The sequence below is a fragment of the Lepidochelys kempii genome, chromosome 10, assembly GCF_965140265.1.
Source record: "Lepidochelys kempii isolate rLepKem1 chromosome 10, rLepKem1.hap2, whole genome shotgun sequence".
NCBI classification, from domain to species: Eukaryota; Metazoa; Chordata; order Testudines; family Cheloniidae; genus Lepidochelys; species Lepidochelys kempii.
The window spans coordinates 38,351,349-38,369,597 of NC_133265.1; the positions used below are offsets into that span (position 1 = coordinate 38,351,349).

Genomic DNA, 18,249 nt, shown 5'->3' on the forward strand with positions numbered 1-18,249 from the left:
TCAGGGAGGCCACCAGCACCGGACTCGACAAGCCACCTGTTGGGGCCGGAGTCAATGGTGCCAGGTCTAAAGGTCCAGACCATAGCTGTCCCACCAGAGGACGCACCCCGCTGGAGTCCCCTCATGGCTTCTTGACAGGGGAACGACTCCTGTCCGCCTTCTTTTTCTTATGTAGCCGCGGGGACCGTGAGTGGCCTTACGAGTCTGGGAGCGGCACCCATGCTCCTTGGAGTCCTTCCTCAGTGCTGGGACATCCCGCACTGAGGCGGGGGCGCTGCGCACCGATGATGCCGGTGCTGCTTCTGGTGCCGGCTGTGTGCTGATGGCCGAGTTCATCAGGAGGAGCTGCAAACTATAGTCCTTCTCTCTCTCAATCCTGGGTCTAAAGCTCCTGCAAATTGGGCACTTATCTGTCTAATGGCCCTCTCCTAAACACTTGAAACAGGCAGTGTGCGGATCGCCTGTGGACATAGGTTTCACACAGCTCTGGCATGCCTTAAACCCCTGCGACTTAGGCATGCCCAAGTGCCTGGGGAAACTAGGGCGGGGGGAAGCCCCCCAAAGTAAGTCCAACTAACTACAAACTACTATATAACAACTATATACAATGAAGAAAAGGGAACCACTTTAGGTAGGCACTTGCAAATGCAAGAGACTGAGCTGCTCCAACAACCATCACTGGCTGTAAGAAGGAACTGAGCAAGCGGCAGGTCAGCAGGGACCTATATACACTGCCATAAAGGCGCCACTTTAAGGGTCTCCACAGCCAACCTGACGGATACCGCTAGGGGAAAAACTTCTGACGATCATGCAAGCGGCATGCACACACACCTATTGGAATGCACATGAGCAATCACTCAAAGAACTAATACTTACTATGATGAAATTAGACTCATCTTTTCCTTGAAATTCTCCCCCTACATTAATCCATTATTGTTAAAAATCCCACTCTCCTTCTTCATCGCCAGGACTCATTATACGAGCATCAAGCACACTGATGGCATGTCAGTTTTGCTACTTACCCTATCACCAGACACAAGGCGGGTACCATTAGTACTCCAGTTTAGGACAGTAATTTCGGCATTATGGTTGGGGGGTACTGTGTGGTGCTCTTTGTCCTGTTTGTTAAGCACCACCACTTCCCCTGTCTCCCAGCCCACTGCCAGGATCAGTCTGGATGGGTGCCAACTAAGAGATGTGGCCCGAAAACTCCTTTCAGTGTGTGAATCAGGCACATGCTCTCCCTGCAAATGGAAACAAACAGACCTCATTACAGGGCTTTGGGATAAACTCTCTTCCAATTCAACACATATCTGCCCTCCACCAAATAAGATATTTTCTGCCATAGACACAAGATAAGCATAGACCACACTGCAGTAACATCTGAAGTGGACACACACAAGACATTTCTTTCCTATGTTGTCCACAAGTACTTCACATGTATAAATATGTTTTTAAAAAAGTGACATATGACAATTATTTATGAACACACACAATATTGGTATTAAAAATCTCTGCCTCACTTTGCTTTTCTGCTCTATCTTCTCTCGGTACATATGAAGAACTCTCACTGAAACTAAAGAAACTTTGATTCATGTACTGGGGATCGAGAAGGTTTCTACCAGGACTGAAGATACAAGAGAATACTTTTGCCAGTCAGGGGGGTGATCGAATATTTTTCTATAGGCCAACTTCTGTTGGTGAAAGAGACAAGCTTTCAGGCTACACAGAGCTCTTCTTCAGGTCTGGGAAAGGTACTCAAAGTGTCACAGCCAAATATAAGTTGGAACAAATTGTTTAGCATAAGTAGTTAACACATATTCTCGGACCATTCAAGGTGAAGTGGTTCATTAACACACCTCAGTTATATGACAAAAGAGGTTAGTGAGTTTAAGGACTGCCTATCTTCCTTCTGGACTATTCTTGAATTCTCATGTTTGAGCAAAAAATATAGTTTACACTCTATGGTACTATCATTTTAGATGCAGTTGTGATAAAAAAAATACATAGCTGTAAAAGGAAGATCTGCCTATTTCAATTTTACCTTTAAAGTAGTACTGAGTGTCAGTGAATGCAATGAGTAATACTAAATGAGCAATATGGTAATAATAATTAACTAACTGCATTGACTTATTTGGTCTGAAGATTATCCACCTTCAAAATCACCATCATTTTCTATAGTTTCAGAGTTATCTGCCAATGATAATGTTTCAGTCAAATCATGTATGTCACATAGCCACAGTATATCACCTGCAGCAAAAAGAAAAAAAATCTCCATCATCCAGAAACAACCATAGATAAGTTAGTGATAAGAACCAGCAGATTACAAAAAGAAGTAATTGAAAAAATTGCCCGGTTTATTAATGCAACAAACTCTCGTTTCCTAATTGAGAACCCACACTTCATTAACATGGTTCAGTCATTAAGACCAGGATACAGTCTACCCAACAGAGCAGATGTCGCAGGCAAATTGCTGGATAAAGTGTATGAAAGAGAAATTGAGCAGTGTACAAAAGGACTAGAGGGTAAAATTGTTAACCTGATTCTTGATGGGTGGAGCAATGTCCACAATGATCCTGTTATATGTGCTTGTGTGACAACAGAAGAAGGGAATGTCTTCCTTACAGAAACAATTGATACATCAGGAAATGCACACACAGCAGAATACTTACAAAAAGTAGCAGTAAAAGCTATAACAAACTGTGGGAAAAAGAATTCAAATGTCTAGTATGCAGCTTGGTCACAGACAATGCTGCAAATGTATCCAAGATGAGAAGAAATTATTTGGAAGAGAGTCCCAAGCTAATAACATACAGTTGCAGTGCTCATTTGATGCACCTCCTAGCCAAAGACTTCAGTGTCCCAGAAATAAAGGCTAATGTTGTTGAAATGGCAAAATACTTCCGTAACAATCACTTTGCAGCAGCTGCTCTGAAAAAAGTGGGAGGAACCAAGCTAACTCTCCCACAGGATGTGCGATGGAACTCAGAAGTGGACTGTTTTGAGCACTATATCAAGAAATGGCCTAATCTGATGACAGTTTGTGAACAAAATCGTGAAAAAATAGATGGCACCGTCACAGCCAAAGTTCTCAACACTGGGCTTAAGAGAAATGTTGAACACATGCTGAGTGCCCTGAAGCCTATTTCTGTAGCCTTGAACAAAATGCAGGGAAACATCTGTTTTATTGATGACGCTGTTGAAATTTGGAAGGAACTGAGTCAGATCTTAAAAAGAGAAATATGCAATGACAGAGTTAAATTACAAGCATTAAAAAAACGAATGGGACAAGCACTATCTCCAGCTCATTTTCTTGCAAATATTCCCAATACTCGGTACCAAGGTCAGACCTTAACTGCTGAAGAAGAGGAGTTGGCTATGACATGGACATCCAGCAATCATCCCTCCATAATGCCAACTATAATAAACTTCAGAGCTAAGGGTGAACCATTCAAGAAATATATGTTTGCTGATGATGTTTTAAAGAAAGTCACACCAGTGGACTGGTGGAAGTCACTTAAGCACTTGGATTCAGAGACTGTTGAAGTGATTATCTCACTTTTAACAGCAGTAACTTCTTCTGCCAATGTAGAAAGAATATTTTCTTCCTTTGGACTAATTCATTCCGAATTGAGAAATCGTTTGGGACCTGAAAAAGCAGGAAAGCATGTTTTTCTTTTCCAGACCATGAACAAACAAGAAAATGAAGGTGAAGACGACTGACTTAGCCACAGAAGCCAATATTTTAAGTTTCTCATGTTGACCTGGCTGACATACTCGATTACATTTTTGTTGTTTTTTTTAATGTCATTTAACTATTTTAATTAAAAACAATTTTAACAAAAACAAACCTGATTTTAAAAAACTTGAATGTTTACATTCAAAAATTCATATGCTTGTTTTGTTAAATTATGTTTGCTGTTGAAGAAAAAAAAATCCAGAATACATAATGTTGTTGTTTTAGTTAACTAAAACAATTTAAATTCTGACTGATGATATTCTCCTCCTAATACAGCATGGCAAGAAAATCCTCCAAATATTAATGATTAACCTGTTGAATTGGAGATAGTTCATCTCCCAATGACTTCATAAATATCTGCTTCAGTTACCTTTGGTAAATGAAATAACCAAACAATCATTCATTTTCTGATATAGCTGTAAAACTAATCTGAAAAGTTTTCAAAATAAATCACTTTTAAAATGTATAGCGTGTACCTTCTAAAAATGAAACCCACATCTATCTCTGAGTTGTGAAGAATATAAATTAAGGTTATAACAACCAACAAGAATGCACTTTTATGTAGAAATCCATGATTAAATTGTATCTTCCTGACTAGTGATTTAAATCAAATCCACCGTGCTTGAGAAGTCTATAAACAGTTCTCAGGGGGAAAAAGAAAGTCACTGTCCACACTAGGGAAATCATTCTAGAACTGCAGTAAGCAATAACTATAACACGGACAGATCCTATATGATAAAATAATCTGACTCGAGCAAGCTGGCTCAGACTCTGGGTGGAGAAATTATTCTGTTTTTTACATTCCCTGATATTGAGAACACAGATTCAAGCCGAAACCTCAATAAATATTTCCTTGGTGCTGAATATCCTAAGATAAATTTTGGCTTGGTGTTCACAAGAACTAAGTATGCATCCATTTCACTGAAATTTTTTCCCCTTAAATCAAACTAATAACTTCTCAAGCTACATTCTTCTTGCTTTGCCTATTTATAAATTTCAAATATTGCCAATGGAAATATTTTTTCCTTGGTTTGTGTGTACACAGGAAAAAAATCAACATTTACCAACATTTAGTGATAAAAATCCAGTTCTTCCAAGCCTAAGCCTAACAGCTTTAAACTTAATAGAGGCTAAATCATAATATACTGATTGTCATCTTGGGACATGACATGACGTACATCAACATACCATGGATTAAACATTACATTTGGCAGGTAGAGTTGCATTTCTCATTCTGTGACCATTGAGTAGCCCCTACATCAACAGTATGCTGGCAATCAGCTCAAAGAAGAATAAAAAAGCCAGTAGTCTGTAAAACTCAAGGTGGTGTTTCTGTTTTTTAGATCCAACTAATTCATGAGGAACCCACTACTGACTTCAGGAAAGTCTAAAATTAATTAATTTGATATGCCATCAATATCACTGAACATTATGAGCAACAAAATTGATAGAGAAGGATTCCAGGAATATAAATTAGCCTTCAAAACATATGTATTTTGAAAAACCTGCTAAACGTCATAATTCTGTTCCACCACAGATATAACAGCTATAAAGAGATCACAGCAAAATAACATCAAGACCAAAGTAGAAGTTCCTGAATGCTTACCTGTTCCAAATAGATATCCACACTGCCTCCAGATGTTGAGCTAATGGAAGCAACAGCCAGGAGTGGATGAACAGGGTGCCAAGTTATGTGGGAAGGGGACCCAACTGAATCAGGGACTTCTATTCTGTGACCAACATACAAAGCCATAGTGACATACACAGTCCTAGGCAGTGTTCAGATCTCTGCAAGGAAAAAACAAACACACATACATTTCTAACAGTCAGTTTAAACTAAGAACTAGGCAAAATTGAAGAAACATATTGCCCTCTTCACTGTACTATGGTGAAAATAAAAAAAGTGAAAATGACATTTTGGTACAACCTTTAGGAGCACAGAAATTTCCATATTGAAATAGTCCAGTGGTCCATGTAGGCCAGTATCCTGCCTCCAGCAGTGGCCTGTACTGGATTATTTCAAAGGAAACTGAACAATCCAGAATTTCCCTACCAGCTTTACAACACACCATGGATTAAACATTACTTCATGTCCAAAGATGACCATCAGTATATTATGATTTAGCCTCTATTAGGCTTGGAAGGATTAGATTTTTATCACTGAATGTTGATAAACGTTGATTTCCATAGGCGTGCACAGCACATTTCATTAGGGTGTGCATCCCAGGAGCCCCCACCCCACCCAAGTCCCACCCCATCCACTCCTTCCCACTTTTCACCCCCTGACCTCCCTGCTCAAAACCACCAACCCCGGCTGCTCCTTGTCCCCTGACTGCCCCCTCCTGGGACCCTGCCCCTATCTAAGCCACCATGCTCCTTGTCGTAGAATATAAGGGTAGGAAGGGACCTCAGGAGGTCATCTAGTCCAACCCCCTGCTCAAAGCAGGACCAACACCAACTAAATCATCCCAGCCAGGGCTTTGTCAAGCCTGACCTTAAAAACTTATAAGGAAGGAGACTCCACCACCTCCCTAGGTAACGCATTCCAGTGCTTCACCACCCTCCTAGTGAAAAAGTTTTTCCTAATATCCAACCTAAACCTCCCCCACTGCAACTTGAGACCATTACTCCTCATTCTGTCATCTGCTACCACTGAGAACAGTCTACATCCATCCTATTTGGAACCCCCTTTCAGGTAGTTGAAAGCAGCTATCAAATCCCTCCTCACTCTTCTCTTCCGCAGACTAAACAATCCCAGTTCCCTCAGCCTCTCCTCAGAAGTCATGTGTTCCAGTCCCCTAATCATTTGTGTTGTCCTCCACTGGACTCTTTCCAATTTTTTCACATCCTTCTTGTAATGTGGGGCCCAAAACTGGACACAGAACTCCAGATGAGGCCTCACCAATGTCAAATAGAGGGGAATGATCACATCCCTCGATCTGCTGGCAATGCCCCTACTTATACAGCCCAAAATGCCATTGGCCTTCTTGGCAACAACGGCACACTGTTGACTCATATCCAGCTTCTCATCCACTGTAACCTCTAGGTCCCTTTCTGCAGAACTACTGCCGAGCCATTCGGTCCCTAGTCTGTAGCGGTGCATAGGATTCTTCCATCCTAAGTTCAGGACTCTGCACTTGTCCTTGTTGAACCTCATCAAATTTCTTTTGGCCCAATCCTCTAATTTGTCTAGGTCCCTCTGTATCCTATCCCTACCCTCCAGCGTATCTACCTCTCCTCCCAGTTTAGGGTCATCTGCAAACTTGCTGAGGGTGCAATCCACACCATCCTCCAGATCATTTATGAAGATATTGAACAAAACCAGCCCCAGGACCGACCCTTGGGTACTACGCTTGATACCATCTGCCAACTAGACATGGAGCCATTGCTCACTACCCATTGAGCCCGACAATATAGCCAGCTTTCTATCCACCTTACAGTCCATTCATTCAGCCCATACTTCCTTAACTTGCTGCAAGAATACTGTGGGAGACCATATCAAAAGCTTTGCTAAAGTCAAGGAACAACACGTCCACTGCTTTCCCCTCATCCACAGAGCAAGTTATCTCGTCATAGAAGGCAATTAGATTAGTCAGGCATGACTTGCCCTTGGTGAATCCATGCTGATTGTTCCTGATCACTTTCCTCTCCTCTAAGTGCTTCAGAATTGATTCCTCGAGGACCTGCTCCATGATTTTTCCAGGGGCTGAGGTGAGGCTGACTGGCCTGTAGTTCCCAGGATCCTCCTTCTTCCCTTTTTTAAAGATTGGCACTACATTAGCCTTTTTCCAGTCGTCCGGGACCTCCCCCGATCGCCATGAGTTTTCAAAGATAATAGCCAATGGCTCTGCAATCACATCCGCCAACTCCTTTAGCACCCTTGGATGCAGCGCATCCAGCCCTATGGACTTGTGCTCGTCCAGCTTTTCTAAATAGTCCCGAACCACTTCTTTCTCCACCGAGGGCTGGTCACTTCCTCCCCATGCTGTGCTGCCCAGTGCAGTAGTCTGGGAGCTGACCTTGTTCGTGAAGACAGAGGCAAAAAAAGCATTGAGTACATTAGCTTTTTCCACATCCTCTGTCACTAGGTTGCTTCCCTCATTCAGTAAGGGGCCCACACTTTCCTTGACCACCACCTTGTTGCTAACATACCTGAAGAAACCCTTCTTGTTACTCTTAACATCTCTTGCTGGCTGCAACTCCAGGTGTGATTTGGCCTTCCTGATTTCACTCCTGCATGCCCAAGCAATATTTTTATACTCTTCCCCAGTCATTTGTCCAATCTTCCACTTCTTGTAAGCTTCTTTTTTGTGTTTAAGATCAGCAAGGATTTCACTGTTAAGCCAAGCTGGTCGCCTGCCATATTTACAGTCATATTGTCCCGTGACTACCGCCTCCTGAGACCCCCCCACTCTAACTGCCTCCCTAGGACACTACACTTACCTGTCCCCTGACTGCCCTGACCCTTATCCACACCCCCGGCCCCAGACAGACCCCCTGGGACTCCCACACCTATCCAACCACTCCCCGCCCCCTGACAGGACCCCCAGAACTCCTGACCCATCCAACTCCCCCTACTCCCTGCCTGCCCCAACCCCTCTCCACACCCCCGCCCCAACAGGTCCCCCCCAGAACCTCTAACCCATCCAACTCCCCCTGCTCCTTGTCCCCTGACCTCCCCCTCCAGAGGCCCCACCCCCAATTACCCCCCAGGACTCCACCAACTATCCAACCCCCCGTCCCGACTGCTCCGACCCCTAGCCTCACCCCCGCCCCCTGAGAGGCCCCCTGGGACTCCCACGCCCTATCCAACACCCCCGTTCCCTGTCCCCCACCAACCCCCCCGGCCCAGCCCCCTTACCGCACCACCGCTCAGAACAGAGTCCCCACCAAATCCCACCCTGTCAGGGTTCCCTCCCTGCTCTGAACTCTAGGGTACAGACGTGGGGACCTGCATGAAAGACTCCCTAAGCTTATTCTACCAGCTTAGGTTAAAAACTCCCCAGGCACAAATTCTCCTTTGCACCTTGGGTTTAAGTAACGCTGCCATCACCAAGTGACTTTAACAAAGAACCAGGTAAAAGGACCACTTGGAGTTCCTCTTCCTCCAGCAATCCCCCCAAGCCCTTACACCCCCTTTCCTGGGGAGGCTTGAGAATAATATCCTAACAAATTGGTTACAAAATGATCAAAGACCCAAACCCCTGGGTCTTGGAACAATGGAAAAATCAGTCAGGTTCTTAAAAGATGGATTTTATTTAAAGAAAAGGTAAAAGAATCACCTCTGTAAAATCAGGATGGTAAATACTTTACAGGGTAATCATATTCAAAACACAGAGGATTCCCCCCTAGGCAAAACTTTAAAGTTACAAAAAAACAGGATAAACCTCCTTCTAGAAAACGGAAAATTCACAAGTTGAAAACAAAAGGTAATCTAACGTGCTTTGCCTTATTTACTTACTCTTTTTGTAATATCAGACTTGTACAGGATGGTTTACAGGAGAAGGAGTTTTTTTGACCTGATGCTTCTCTGCTTTCCCCAGAGAACACACCACAAAGCCAGCCTCCTCCCACCCCCCTACCCCCCAAGATTTGAAAGTAACTTTTTTCCCCATTGGTCAGGTACCAACCAGGTTATTTGAGCTTCTTAACCTCTTACAGGTAAGGAGGAATTCTAGGCTACCCTTAGCTGTATGGTTATGACACACCCCTTGGACATCTTCTTGACCAATGACGTGATGGCACTTATGAGGCAGGTGCAAAGAGCGCCAACCAAGCTGGAGCGCAGTGGTGGAAGAGCGCTATGACTGACGTAAGTCAACAAAGGTCACGTGTAGCGCTGGGGAGGCAGTGATTGGCTGGGCGGGCCCGGGCAGACAGGGGGGTCAAGGGGGGGGTCATGGGAGCAGCGCGGGGTTCGCTGTGTGACACAGTTACAACAACTTTGTGCAGCTGCTGGGGAAGTTTGTACATGCAACAAATACATCCTGCGCGGGCGGGCAGGGAGGGGACTTTGGCACCAGGGTGGCAGGTTTGTAGAAATTTTGGTGGTGCCCAGAACCCGCCCCAACAAACTCCGCCCCCCACCTGCCCAAGGCTCTGGGAGGGAGTTTGGGTGAGGGAAGTCTGGAGTGCAGGCCCTAGGCTGGGGCAGGGGATTGGGGTGCAGGCTCTGGGAGGGAGTTTGGGAATGGGAAGGGGTGCAGAGGTGAGGGGTATGGGATGAGGGCTGTGGGGTGTGGCTGCAGATGAGGGGTTTGTGGTGTTGGAGGGGGCTCAGGGCTCTGGCAGAGGATTAGGGTGCGGGGGGATGAGGGCTCTGGCTGGGACTGGGGATAAGGTGTTTGGGGTGTTGGAGGGGCTCAGGACTAGGGTAGAGGGTTGAAGGTACAGTGCGGGGGTGAGAGCTCTGGCTGGGGGTGTGCGCTCTCGGATGGGGCAGGGCGAGGGATGAGTTTGGGGTGCAGGCAGGCTGCTCCGGGACAGGGGCCAGAGAGGAGGACTCCCCCCAGCCCTTTCCCTGCAAGCAGCAGTGAGCTCGGGGGGAGGAGCCTCCCAGGTCCAGGAATCTCCCTCACCTCCCCCGTGGTGGGTGCTGGGGGGTGCTGCGTGCGCCTCCTCCCCTGCTGTTGCCCCTGAGTGTAGCCTCACTGGGGGTGAGGGATGGGGCTGCCTTCTTGTCCAGCATAGGGCAGGAGCAGTGACTGTGGGTGGGGCGGCCCCCTGTGCTGGTGGAGGATCCCGCTGGAAAAGGGAAGGGTCTGAGGTGGAAGGGCAGGTTCAGAGTCAGTGTTCCCTGGCAGTCGAGAAGGAGGATACTAGGACCCTGCAGCAACTGTTGCTGCAGGGAGGCAGCATGGAGCTGCACAGAAGAGGCAGGGATGCTCTGCTCCAGGGCCTGGAGAGGTGTGTGGGGGCAGCAAGAGGAGAGGACGGGGAGGTGCGGGGGGGCAGCAGGTGGGCCGGGGGGACACCCAGCCCCATATATTGGTGGAGCTGGGCCCCTGGGCCGACTCCACTCACTTGGTGCTGCTGGGGTCAGCAGCGCAGCAGCGATGTAAACACAGCTCCGCTGCCATCGCTGCCTGCAACTGCTGCAGCCTCCTCCTCCTCCTCCTCCCCACCCCGAGCCTCCAGCAGGGGAAGGGGGAGGAGCAGCCTTCCCAGCCAGAGCTCAGGGCATTAGGGTGTGCCTGGGCACACCCGGCACACCCCATGCGCACACCTATGTTGATTTCCCTGTATACACACACCTAAACAGAGGCAGCAAAATAGGCAGCAGAGACCAACCCCTGCTCCCTCCCAATACAGTACAGTATTGTGTTAAACGTAAACTACTAAAATATAAAGGGGAAGTTTTTTTTATTTTAAATTTACAAGGTAAGGAAATTGTTTCTGTGCTTGTTTCATTCAAATGAAGATCGCTAAAAGCAACATTTTTCTTCTGCATGGTAAAGTTTTAAAGCTGTATTAACTCAATGTTCAGTTGTAAGATTTTGAAAGAACAACATAATGTTTAGTCCAGAGTCACGAACATTTCAGAGTTATGAACAACCTCCATTCCTGAGGTTCCATAACTCTCAGGTTCTACTGTACATTCTTTCACGCATTCCAGTAAAATAGGATGGACACTGCATCATCTACTACAGGAATTTCCACTATCCATAGCTGTGGAATTGGAGTCTCAAGAGATTAAGGCTTAAAAACATATTCACAGTAACCAGTCAAACAGAAGGAGTAATTCACAGTAACCAGTCAAACAGAAGGAGTAATGGTCTCAAGTTGCAGTGGGGGAGGTTTAGGCTGGATATTAGGAAAAACTTTTTCACTAGGAGGGTGGTGAAACACTGGAATGCATTGCCTAGGGAGGTGGTGGAATCTCCTTCCTTAGAAGTTTTTAAGGTCAGGCTTGACAAAGCCCTGGCTGGGATGATTTAATTGGGTATGGGTCCTGCTTTTGAGCAGGGGGTTGGACTAGATGACCTCCTGAGGTCCCTTCCAACCCTGATATTCTATGATTCTATGAGAATACAGAACACACAGTGTTTGCCTCTCCAGGCTTCTGTTGTTATAATTGTACAAATTAGCAACCACTTAGCAACTTCTATTTTAGTTAAAAAATAAAAAGCAGTAATAAAAATATATAAACTGAAAAAAACATGGCATAAGGATATAAATTTTGGACTTGGACATACATTGTCGGCTATTAAGCAGTCTTTACAAAAATTATAATTTGATTAGGCTAATCAATATTGCAAAAAAGTTGATTCCAGTGCTTATTCTGAAGAAATTATCTTTATTAGGAATTAATTTGTAGTGAAATTCCTCCTGTGCAAACCCATACATACTAGCTTTAACAACATTACACATCTGCAATGTCTGTCTCAGAATCAGCAAGAAAACATGCTCTATCTGTCACAACATATGCTATATATAGACAACAGGAGTCTGGCATATGTGATTTTACTTCAGGGTACAAAGACTGTACGGTAGAACACCAGATTGTTCTTTATTCTTCACAGCAGCAGCAAAACATTAAAATGTTTGCAGACAAATCAACACAAATGTAGTGTTGCTCCAAAACTCTGAACTGCTGAGCTACAGCAGGAGCTGGGGACAGATCCCAGAACCTTCATGAGTTCAGCAAGATTAAGTATATGAGTAAAGCCTCCTTGCAGAGTAAATGTTTCAGGATAAAATCTTTGGCTCCTGCTAATAGGTTACTGCATGCTCTCAAGAATAAAATTAAAGGAAGGAGAGAACCCAGGCAGACAGAGTGGGAGATGGACCCATCTTGTGCTAGTGCAGAGAAGCTGAGAGATGGTAGTCATTGATAAAATTCAATGCGATTTCAGGCATTAAGCTGAGATGTATGTCTGAAATATTTGTAAAATACACAACAACAATGAATAACCCTTCCCGCCTAATCCCTCCTGCACCCCTTCTCCCCAACCCCCTTCTGCAGCCCCTTCTTCCCTAATCCATGTAATCCATCCTTCATTGTCTTGTATATATTTGAGGTTCTATGCCCCTTCTCCCCAACCCCTCCTGAGCCCCTCAACCCTGTACTCCCTTCTCCCCAACCCCTCCTGCACCCTTTTTACCTAACCCCTGCACTCCCCTCCTGTAGCCCAACCTCTGTATTGTACCCCCTTTGCCCCTAACCCCTGCACCCCCTCCTGCACCCACATGGGGAAACTGACCTGGATGCACGGACCGGCTAGCATTGCTGTTCGCTGACACCTCCGACGCTGCTCCTCCATGCCCCACCCCAGAAGCTGTGAGGGAGGGAGCAAGGAGCAATGCCCAGCACTCCCTACATCCAGGTCACTTTCCCCACGTGGGCTGCGTAAGGGGAAAGCAGCAGCTTCTAATGCTTGCCTCACAGCACAGACCAGGTGGGCAAAGGACCTGGATGCAGCAAGCCATGCCATTGCTCCTCACCCCCTGCCCCAACCCCAGGGGGGCATGGAGGAACTTGGGGGGAAAGAAGTATCTGTGCGTCACCACTTGCTGGAGTGCTGGAAACATTTGTACAGTGGGGGTGCATAGAGCCATTGAAACAAACTGTAAACCCTGAAAATAATGGAAACCACTTCAAGCCAGGGGGTGCAGCAGCATCCCTAGCACCCGTAGTTGCAGCACCTATGCTGCTCTCACATTACTGAGAGATGTAACCATAGGCGCCAACTTCTCTTGGCGCCGGTGGGTGCTCGCACCCTCCGCCCCGACTCCACCCCTGCCCTGCCCCCATTCCAACCCCTTCCCCAAAGTCCCTGCCCCAACTCCACCCCCTCCCTGCCCCTATTGGGCTCCTTCCCCCAATCCCCGCCCCGACCCTGCCTCCTCCCCTGAGTGCGCCACATTCCGCTCATCCCCCTCCCCCCCAGAGCTTGTTACACTGCAAAACAGCTGTTTCACGGCAGCAAGCACTGGGAGGAGAAGCAGGGACACGATGCACTCAGAGGAGGAGGCGGAAGTGATCTGGGGCGAGGAGCTCCCGGTGGGTGCAGAGCACCCACCAATTTTTCCCAGTGGGTGCTCTAGCCACAGAGCACCCACAGAGTTGGCGCCTATGGACATAACTATACCAATGTAAATTCCTAGCGTAGACCAGGCCTAACTGTGTTAAGGTATATACCCCTGACTTTCTCCTCGGAGTACATTCTGTGGTATCTGAGTGCCTGGCTGTAGATAACAGATTTCTTGGTGTGTTTGGGGTGGTTACTGGCTCTTTGAAGGAAGGTGTGGTGATCCGTCGGTTTCTTGTATATAGCTGTATGTAGAGTTCCATTGTTGAAGTGTACATGTTGAAGTGTATCATGGTGTACAGGAAGTTGATGCTAGTGGTGTTGTAGAGAGAGTTTAATGGAATGGGGGGAGGAGTTGTAGTGGAAATCTATAAGGGAGTTTAGGTCATCTGTGCAGAGGATGAAAATATCAATGTAGCTCAGGTAAATCATTGGCTTCATGATGCATTTGTCCAGAAATTCTTCTTCAAAGTTGCCCATGAAGAGGTTAGTATTTTAGGGAGCCATCCTAGTACCCATTGCTGTTCCCCGGGTATAAGCAAAGTGTTTTGTTGAACGTAAAATTGTTATGTGGGAGGATTATATAGAGGAGTCGGTGATGTGTTTGGGCTGGATATCTGAGGGTTCTTCATTGTCTTGTATATATTTGAGGCAGGCAGTGACCCCATTATTGTGAGGTATGTTGGTGTATAGGAAGATGATATGCTTGGTGGCAAGGATGGTGTTCTGAGGGAGGTTGTTAATGTTGCAGAGTTTCTGGAAAAGTTAGTTGTATCACAGAGGAAGCTGGCCCTTTGTGTGGTAAGTGGTTTGAGGATGGTTTCTAGGAGTCCCTATATTCCTTCAGTAAGAGTGTCATGGCCAGATATGATGGGTCTGCCTGGTTCCACTGGTTGCATATCTTGGGAAGCTCATATAAGTCCCTGCGGTGGGTCAGTGGGGGATGAGCTTGTAGAGGTTCTCTTGTAGTTATTTGGGGAAGGATTTGATGATATCCTTAAATTCCTGGGTAAATTGTGGTGTAGGATGTTCTTTGAGTTATTTATAGTAGACATATTTAGCTTTTACTCGTGTCACAGCTAAATACATTTCCCAGACCTAAAGAAGAGCTCTGTGTAAGCTCAAAAGCTTGTCTCTCTCACCAACAGAAGTTGGTCCAATAAAAGATATCACGTCACCCACCTTGTCTCTCTACTATCCTGAGACCAATATGGCTAAAACAACACTATATATATTCCAAAAGGCATACACTGTAGTTAAAATCTAGTTAAACATAAATGTGAAATCCTTGCAGATTTGGTGGTATTACCAGGTAATTTTAGAGCCAGCCCCCAGCAGAGGACAATCCTAGTTTCTCTCTGAATCCCTACATGAAATTGCCATAATAAGCCTACTTATATATTTAAATAACTAGACCACGGTATTGAGTCAAAGCTCTAAAACCACACTAATGTTGCTTGCTGTAAACCTGGTAAATGAGATATCCACACATTCACTGAAGCATCAAACTTCTGATTTTGTAGTTTTGCCTCTAAAGATCCAGAAGTGTCTACCCCTTCAAACTTACCATACCTAAGAAACATTTTCAGACAAAAGGCCAGATTGTCTTTCATTGCTGTAAGTTCCAGCACTTTTTATTTTTTGCAAAGCCTCAAACAAGAGAGCCTCTCCTTGGAAAGTTAGAGACTTCAGTCACATGGGTGATTAAATCCATCATGAAACACAACATCTACGAATATGCCAGTCTTTATCTCCTTAAGAATCTCCCAAACCCAGGCTACACTAGCCCCATAACATTTTCTTAAATATATTTTAAGTGAGTAGCAGCCAAATAGTATTTTAATCATTGTCTTCGGAGCTCTGGCCTAAGTATAAATCCAAAATATACAGGGAATACTTCTGAAATACCACCAAGGTGTCCCAAAAGTGCTTCAAGAACTTGGAGTTGAAGTACTCTTTTGGGACTTTGGCTCTCAATGGGTCTCCATTCAGACACAGCAGTCTATGTCTATAAGTCTATATATACTCTTTCAACACACTTAATCATTAGAATCTGCATGCCTTCCAGTAGTTCATTAAGCAATCTGAGTAACATTTTTCACGTGAGGTTTGTTCTCTCTCTCTCTCATATATCCTAGAGATAATTGTGTACGCAGTGGAACATTTTGTTTTGGTAGGGTTTTGTTTTGGAACTTTAAATAGCAACATGTCTTTCAAAATAAAAATCAAACTTCTGAAGAGAGAGGGAGAATTTTTTTTTTTTTTGAGATCCAGATTCGCAAATTTTTGCAATGCATAAAAACAAACCAGCATGCCATTTGAACAGTCCTCATCCACAGCTGCACCATCTAGATTCAGGCAAAACAATTACAATTACAGTTCTTCTGCCCTGAACTCCACAACTCCTAAAGATGTTTATATTCCATGTGTGATACTATCAGCTACCCCAGATTCCAAATCAACAATGGTTTGCCCTCCTGCTCAGTTACATACCTGTCAATGAATCCAGCAGCAAATACAATAATAAACAATAAACAATAAATCTTTTCCCAGATTCTTTTCTGGGACACATCCCTCAGAAACTCTGCAATTACCTCTATAAAGTCTCTCCGTGGATGCATCTCTCCCCTGTACCATTATTTTTAATTTTTTAACAAACTCTAAAACTGTTTGAAATATTATATATGAAAAAAATGTACAAAATCAAGCTATATTACACAAGTGACAGAAGTCAAAGATGTACACATTGCAGATAAAGGGAACAGATTTAAAGGCCAGGTTTCAAGGGACATTGTCAATATAAATTCGGTTTTAAAAAAATTCTCTTACCCATTTAATAATCTAAAGTTGTAAACTTTAAAGTGAAAAGAACTGTAAAAGTCGAATTTAGGCCCTCAGCCTACAATGGACTCCATGTGGGCAGAATCCATTCATCTTCACCAAAAGAGACTGGCCAATTTCTCCCCCCTCTAAATCCCCCCAGTTTATTTATTAGTTCTAATTTTTCTGTTCAGATTACTTATTAAAATGTACAGCAACAAAAACGCATCACATAAGTAAACAAGTCAAATGGACAGTAAAACAAACAGAAAAAGAAAATATTTTACAAACTGGAAAAATATTTTAAAAACCTTGATTATGATTAAGTATAAGATTTGATTCCACAACAGGCATCTTCAAGATCACTCCCTTCCACTACAATAAAAGATCTGACCCTTAACTGCAAGTTTCTTAAGCTCTCTCAATGGCTGCCTTCTCCAATTTATAGCTCAAACTCACTACGTTGGTGCTTCGTGCGTTTCTCTTACAACCCGAGGAGACTCTCCAAGACTTTCAAGTGTGATGGCCTGGGTATGTTTATTATGTGGGCATTAAATTCCAGGTGGCAAGAAGCTGGGTGAAAATGTATTCGGTCGGTGCTGCAGACTCCGACAGCGCTGTAACGCAGGCAGTATGTAGTGTAACAAACTGCTATTGGCAGCAAATTATGTCAGATAGTTTTTCATACTTCATCGGACTGGAGGGCAAAAGACCCTCGCGCACACACAGGTTTCGAAGGCTAAATTGGGCCCATTACCAGACCCCGAGCCCCCTCCCCTCCCGAACAGACTAGAAGCCCGAACCGGATCCTGCACTCCGCCAGCAGGACGGGCCCGGCCCCCGCACTGGCCCCGTCAGGACGGGCCCGGCGCCCGAACAGCTTCTCGTAGAGATAGGGGGCAAAGCAGCGGCACGCCCGGCCGTTCTCTGAAGCCTGGAGCCCGCGACCCCTCTGTCCGCGCCCCGCAGTTCTACGCACTCTTACCCGCCGCTAGCAACAGCGCAGATGGCCCCGTGCGAGGGGGCAAGGACCCGCTGAGGCCTGCGTGGCGGCCTCTAGACCTCCACTTGCACCGAGATGCTTAGCGTTACCCCTGACAACGGCGGAGCCCCAGCCACGGAAACCGCCGAACCTGCCCACCGAGGAAACCGAACGGTCACGGAAACGCCCGGCCTAAACCGAACGGTCACGGAAATCGCCGAAGCCAAAAGCTGAAGAACGCTTTCACCGCTGCGGGAATGGTGCTGGCCCTTTAAATCGATGAGTTGGCAGTCCACGTGCAGTGTGTGCCACCGCCTGTCCTGTCTCGCCCCCAGGAGTCCTGCTACTCCAGACTGGTGTTGTTCCCCCACCCTCTAACCTGCTACTGACCTTACCCCCTCTCTGTTCACCTGCACTTCTGCCTTGACACTTCTCCCCAGCACCAGCTGACAGTCATAGAATATCAGGGTTGGAAGGGACCTCAGGAGGTCATCTAGTCCAACCCCCTGCTCAGCAGGACCAATCCCCAATTTTTGCCCCAGATACCAAATGGCCCCCTTAAGGATTGAACTCACAACCCTGGGTTTAGCAGGCCAATGCTCAAACCACTGAGCTATCCCTCCCCCTGACCGAATCACTAGTCTCAGGTCCATCCTTAGGCATACGCAACATACGCA

At 45.6% G+C, this 18,249-nt stretch overlaps 1 protein-coding gene across 4 annotated transcripts in view; it reads right to left on the reverse strand.

Moving 5' to 3' along the window:
* Positions 1–17,682, reverse strand: part of IFT140 (intraflagellar transport 140) — a 247,126-nt gene extending 229,444 nt beyond the window's left edge. For all 4 annotated transcript variants that reach the window (XM_073362957.1, XM_073362955.1, XM_073362954.1 and 1 more), the window contains exons 1-3: positions 17,576–17,682; positions 5,346–5,527; positions 1,023–1,244 (exon numbers count right to left, since the gene is read on the reverse strand). In XM_073362957.1, coding sequence (XP_073219058.1) covers positions 1,023–1,244; positions 5,346–5,492 — 369 coding nt within the window. In that variant the 5' untranslated portion in view covers positions 5,493–5,527; positions 17,576–17,682. The remainder of the gene's footprint in view (positions 1–1,022; positions 1,245–5,345; positions 5,528–17,575) is intronic.
* Positions 17,683–18,249: the final 567 nt, after the last annotated feature.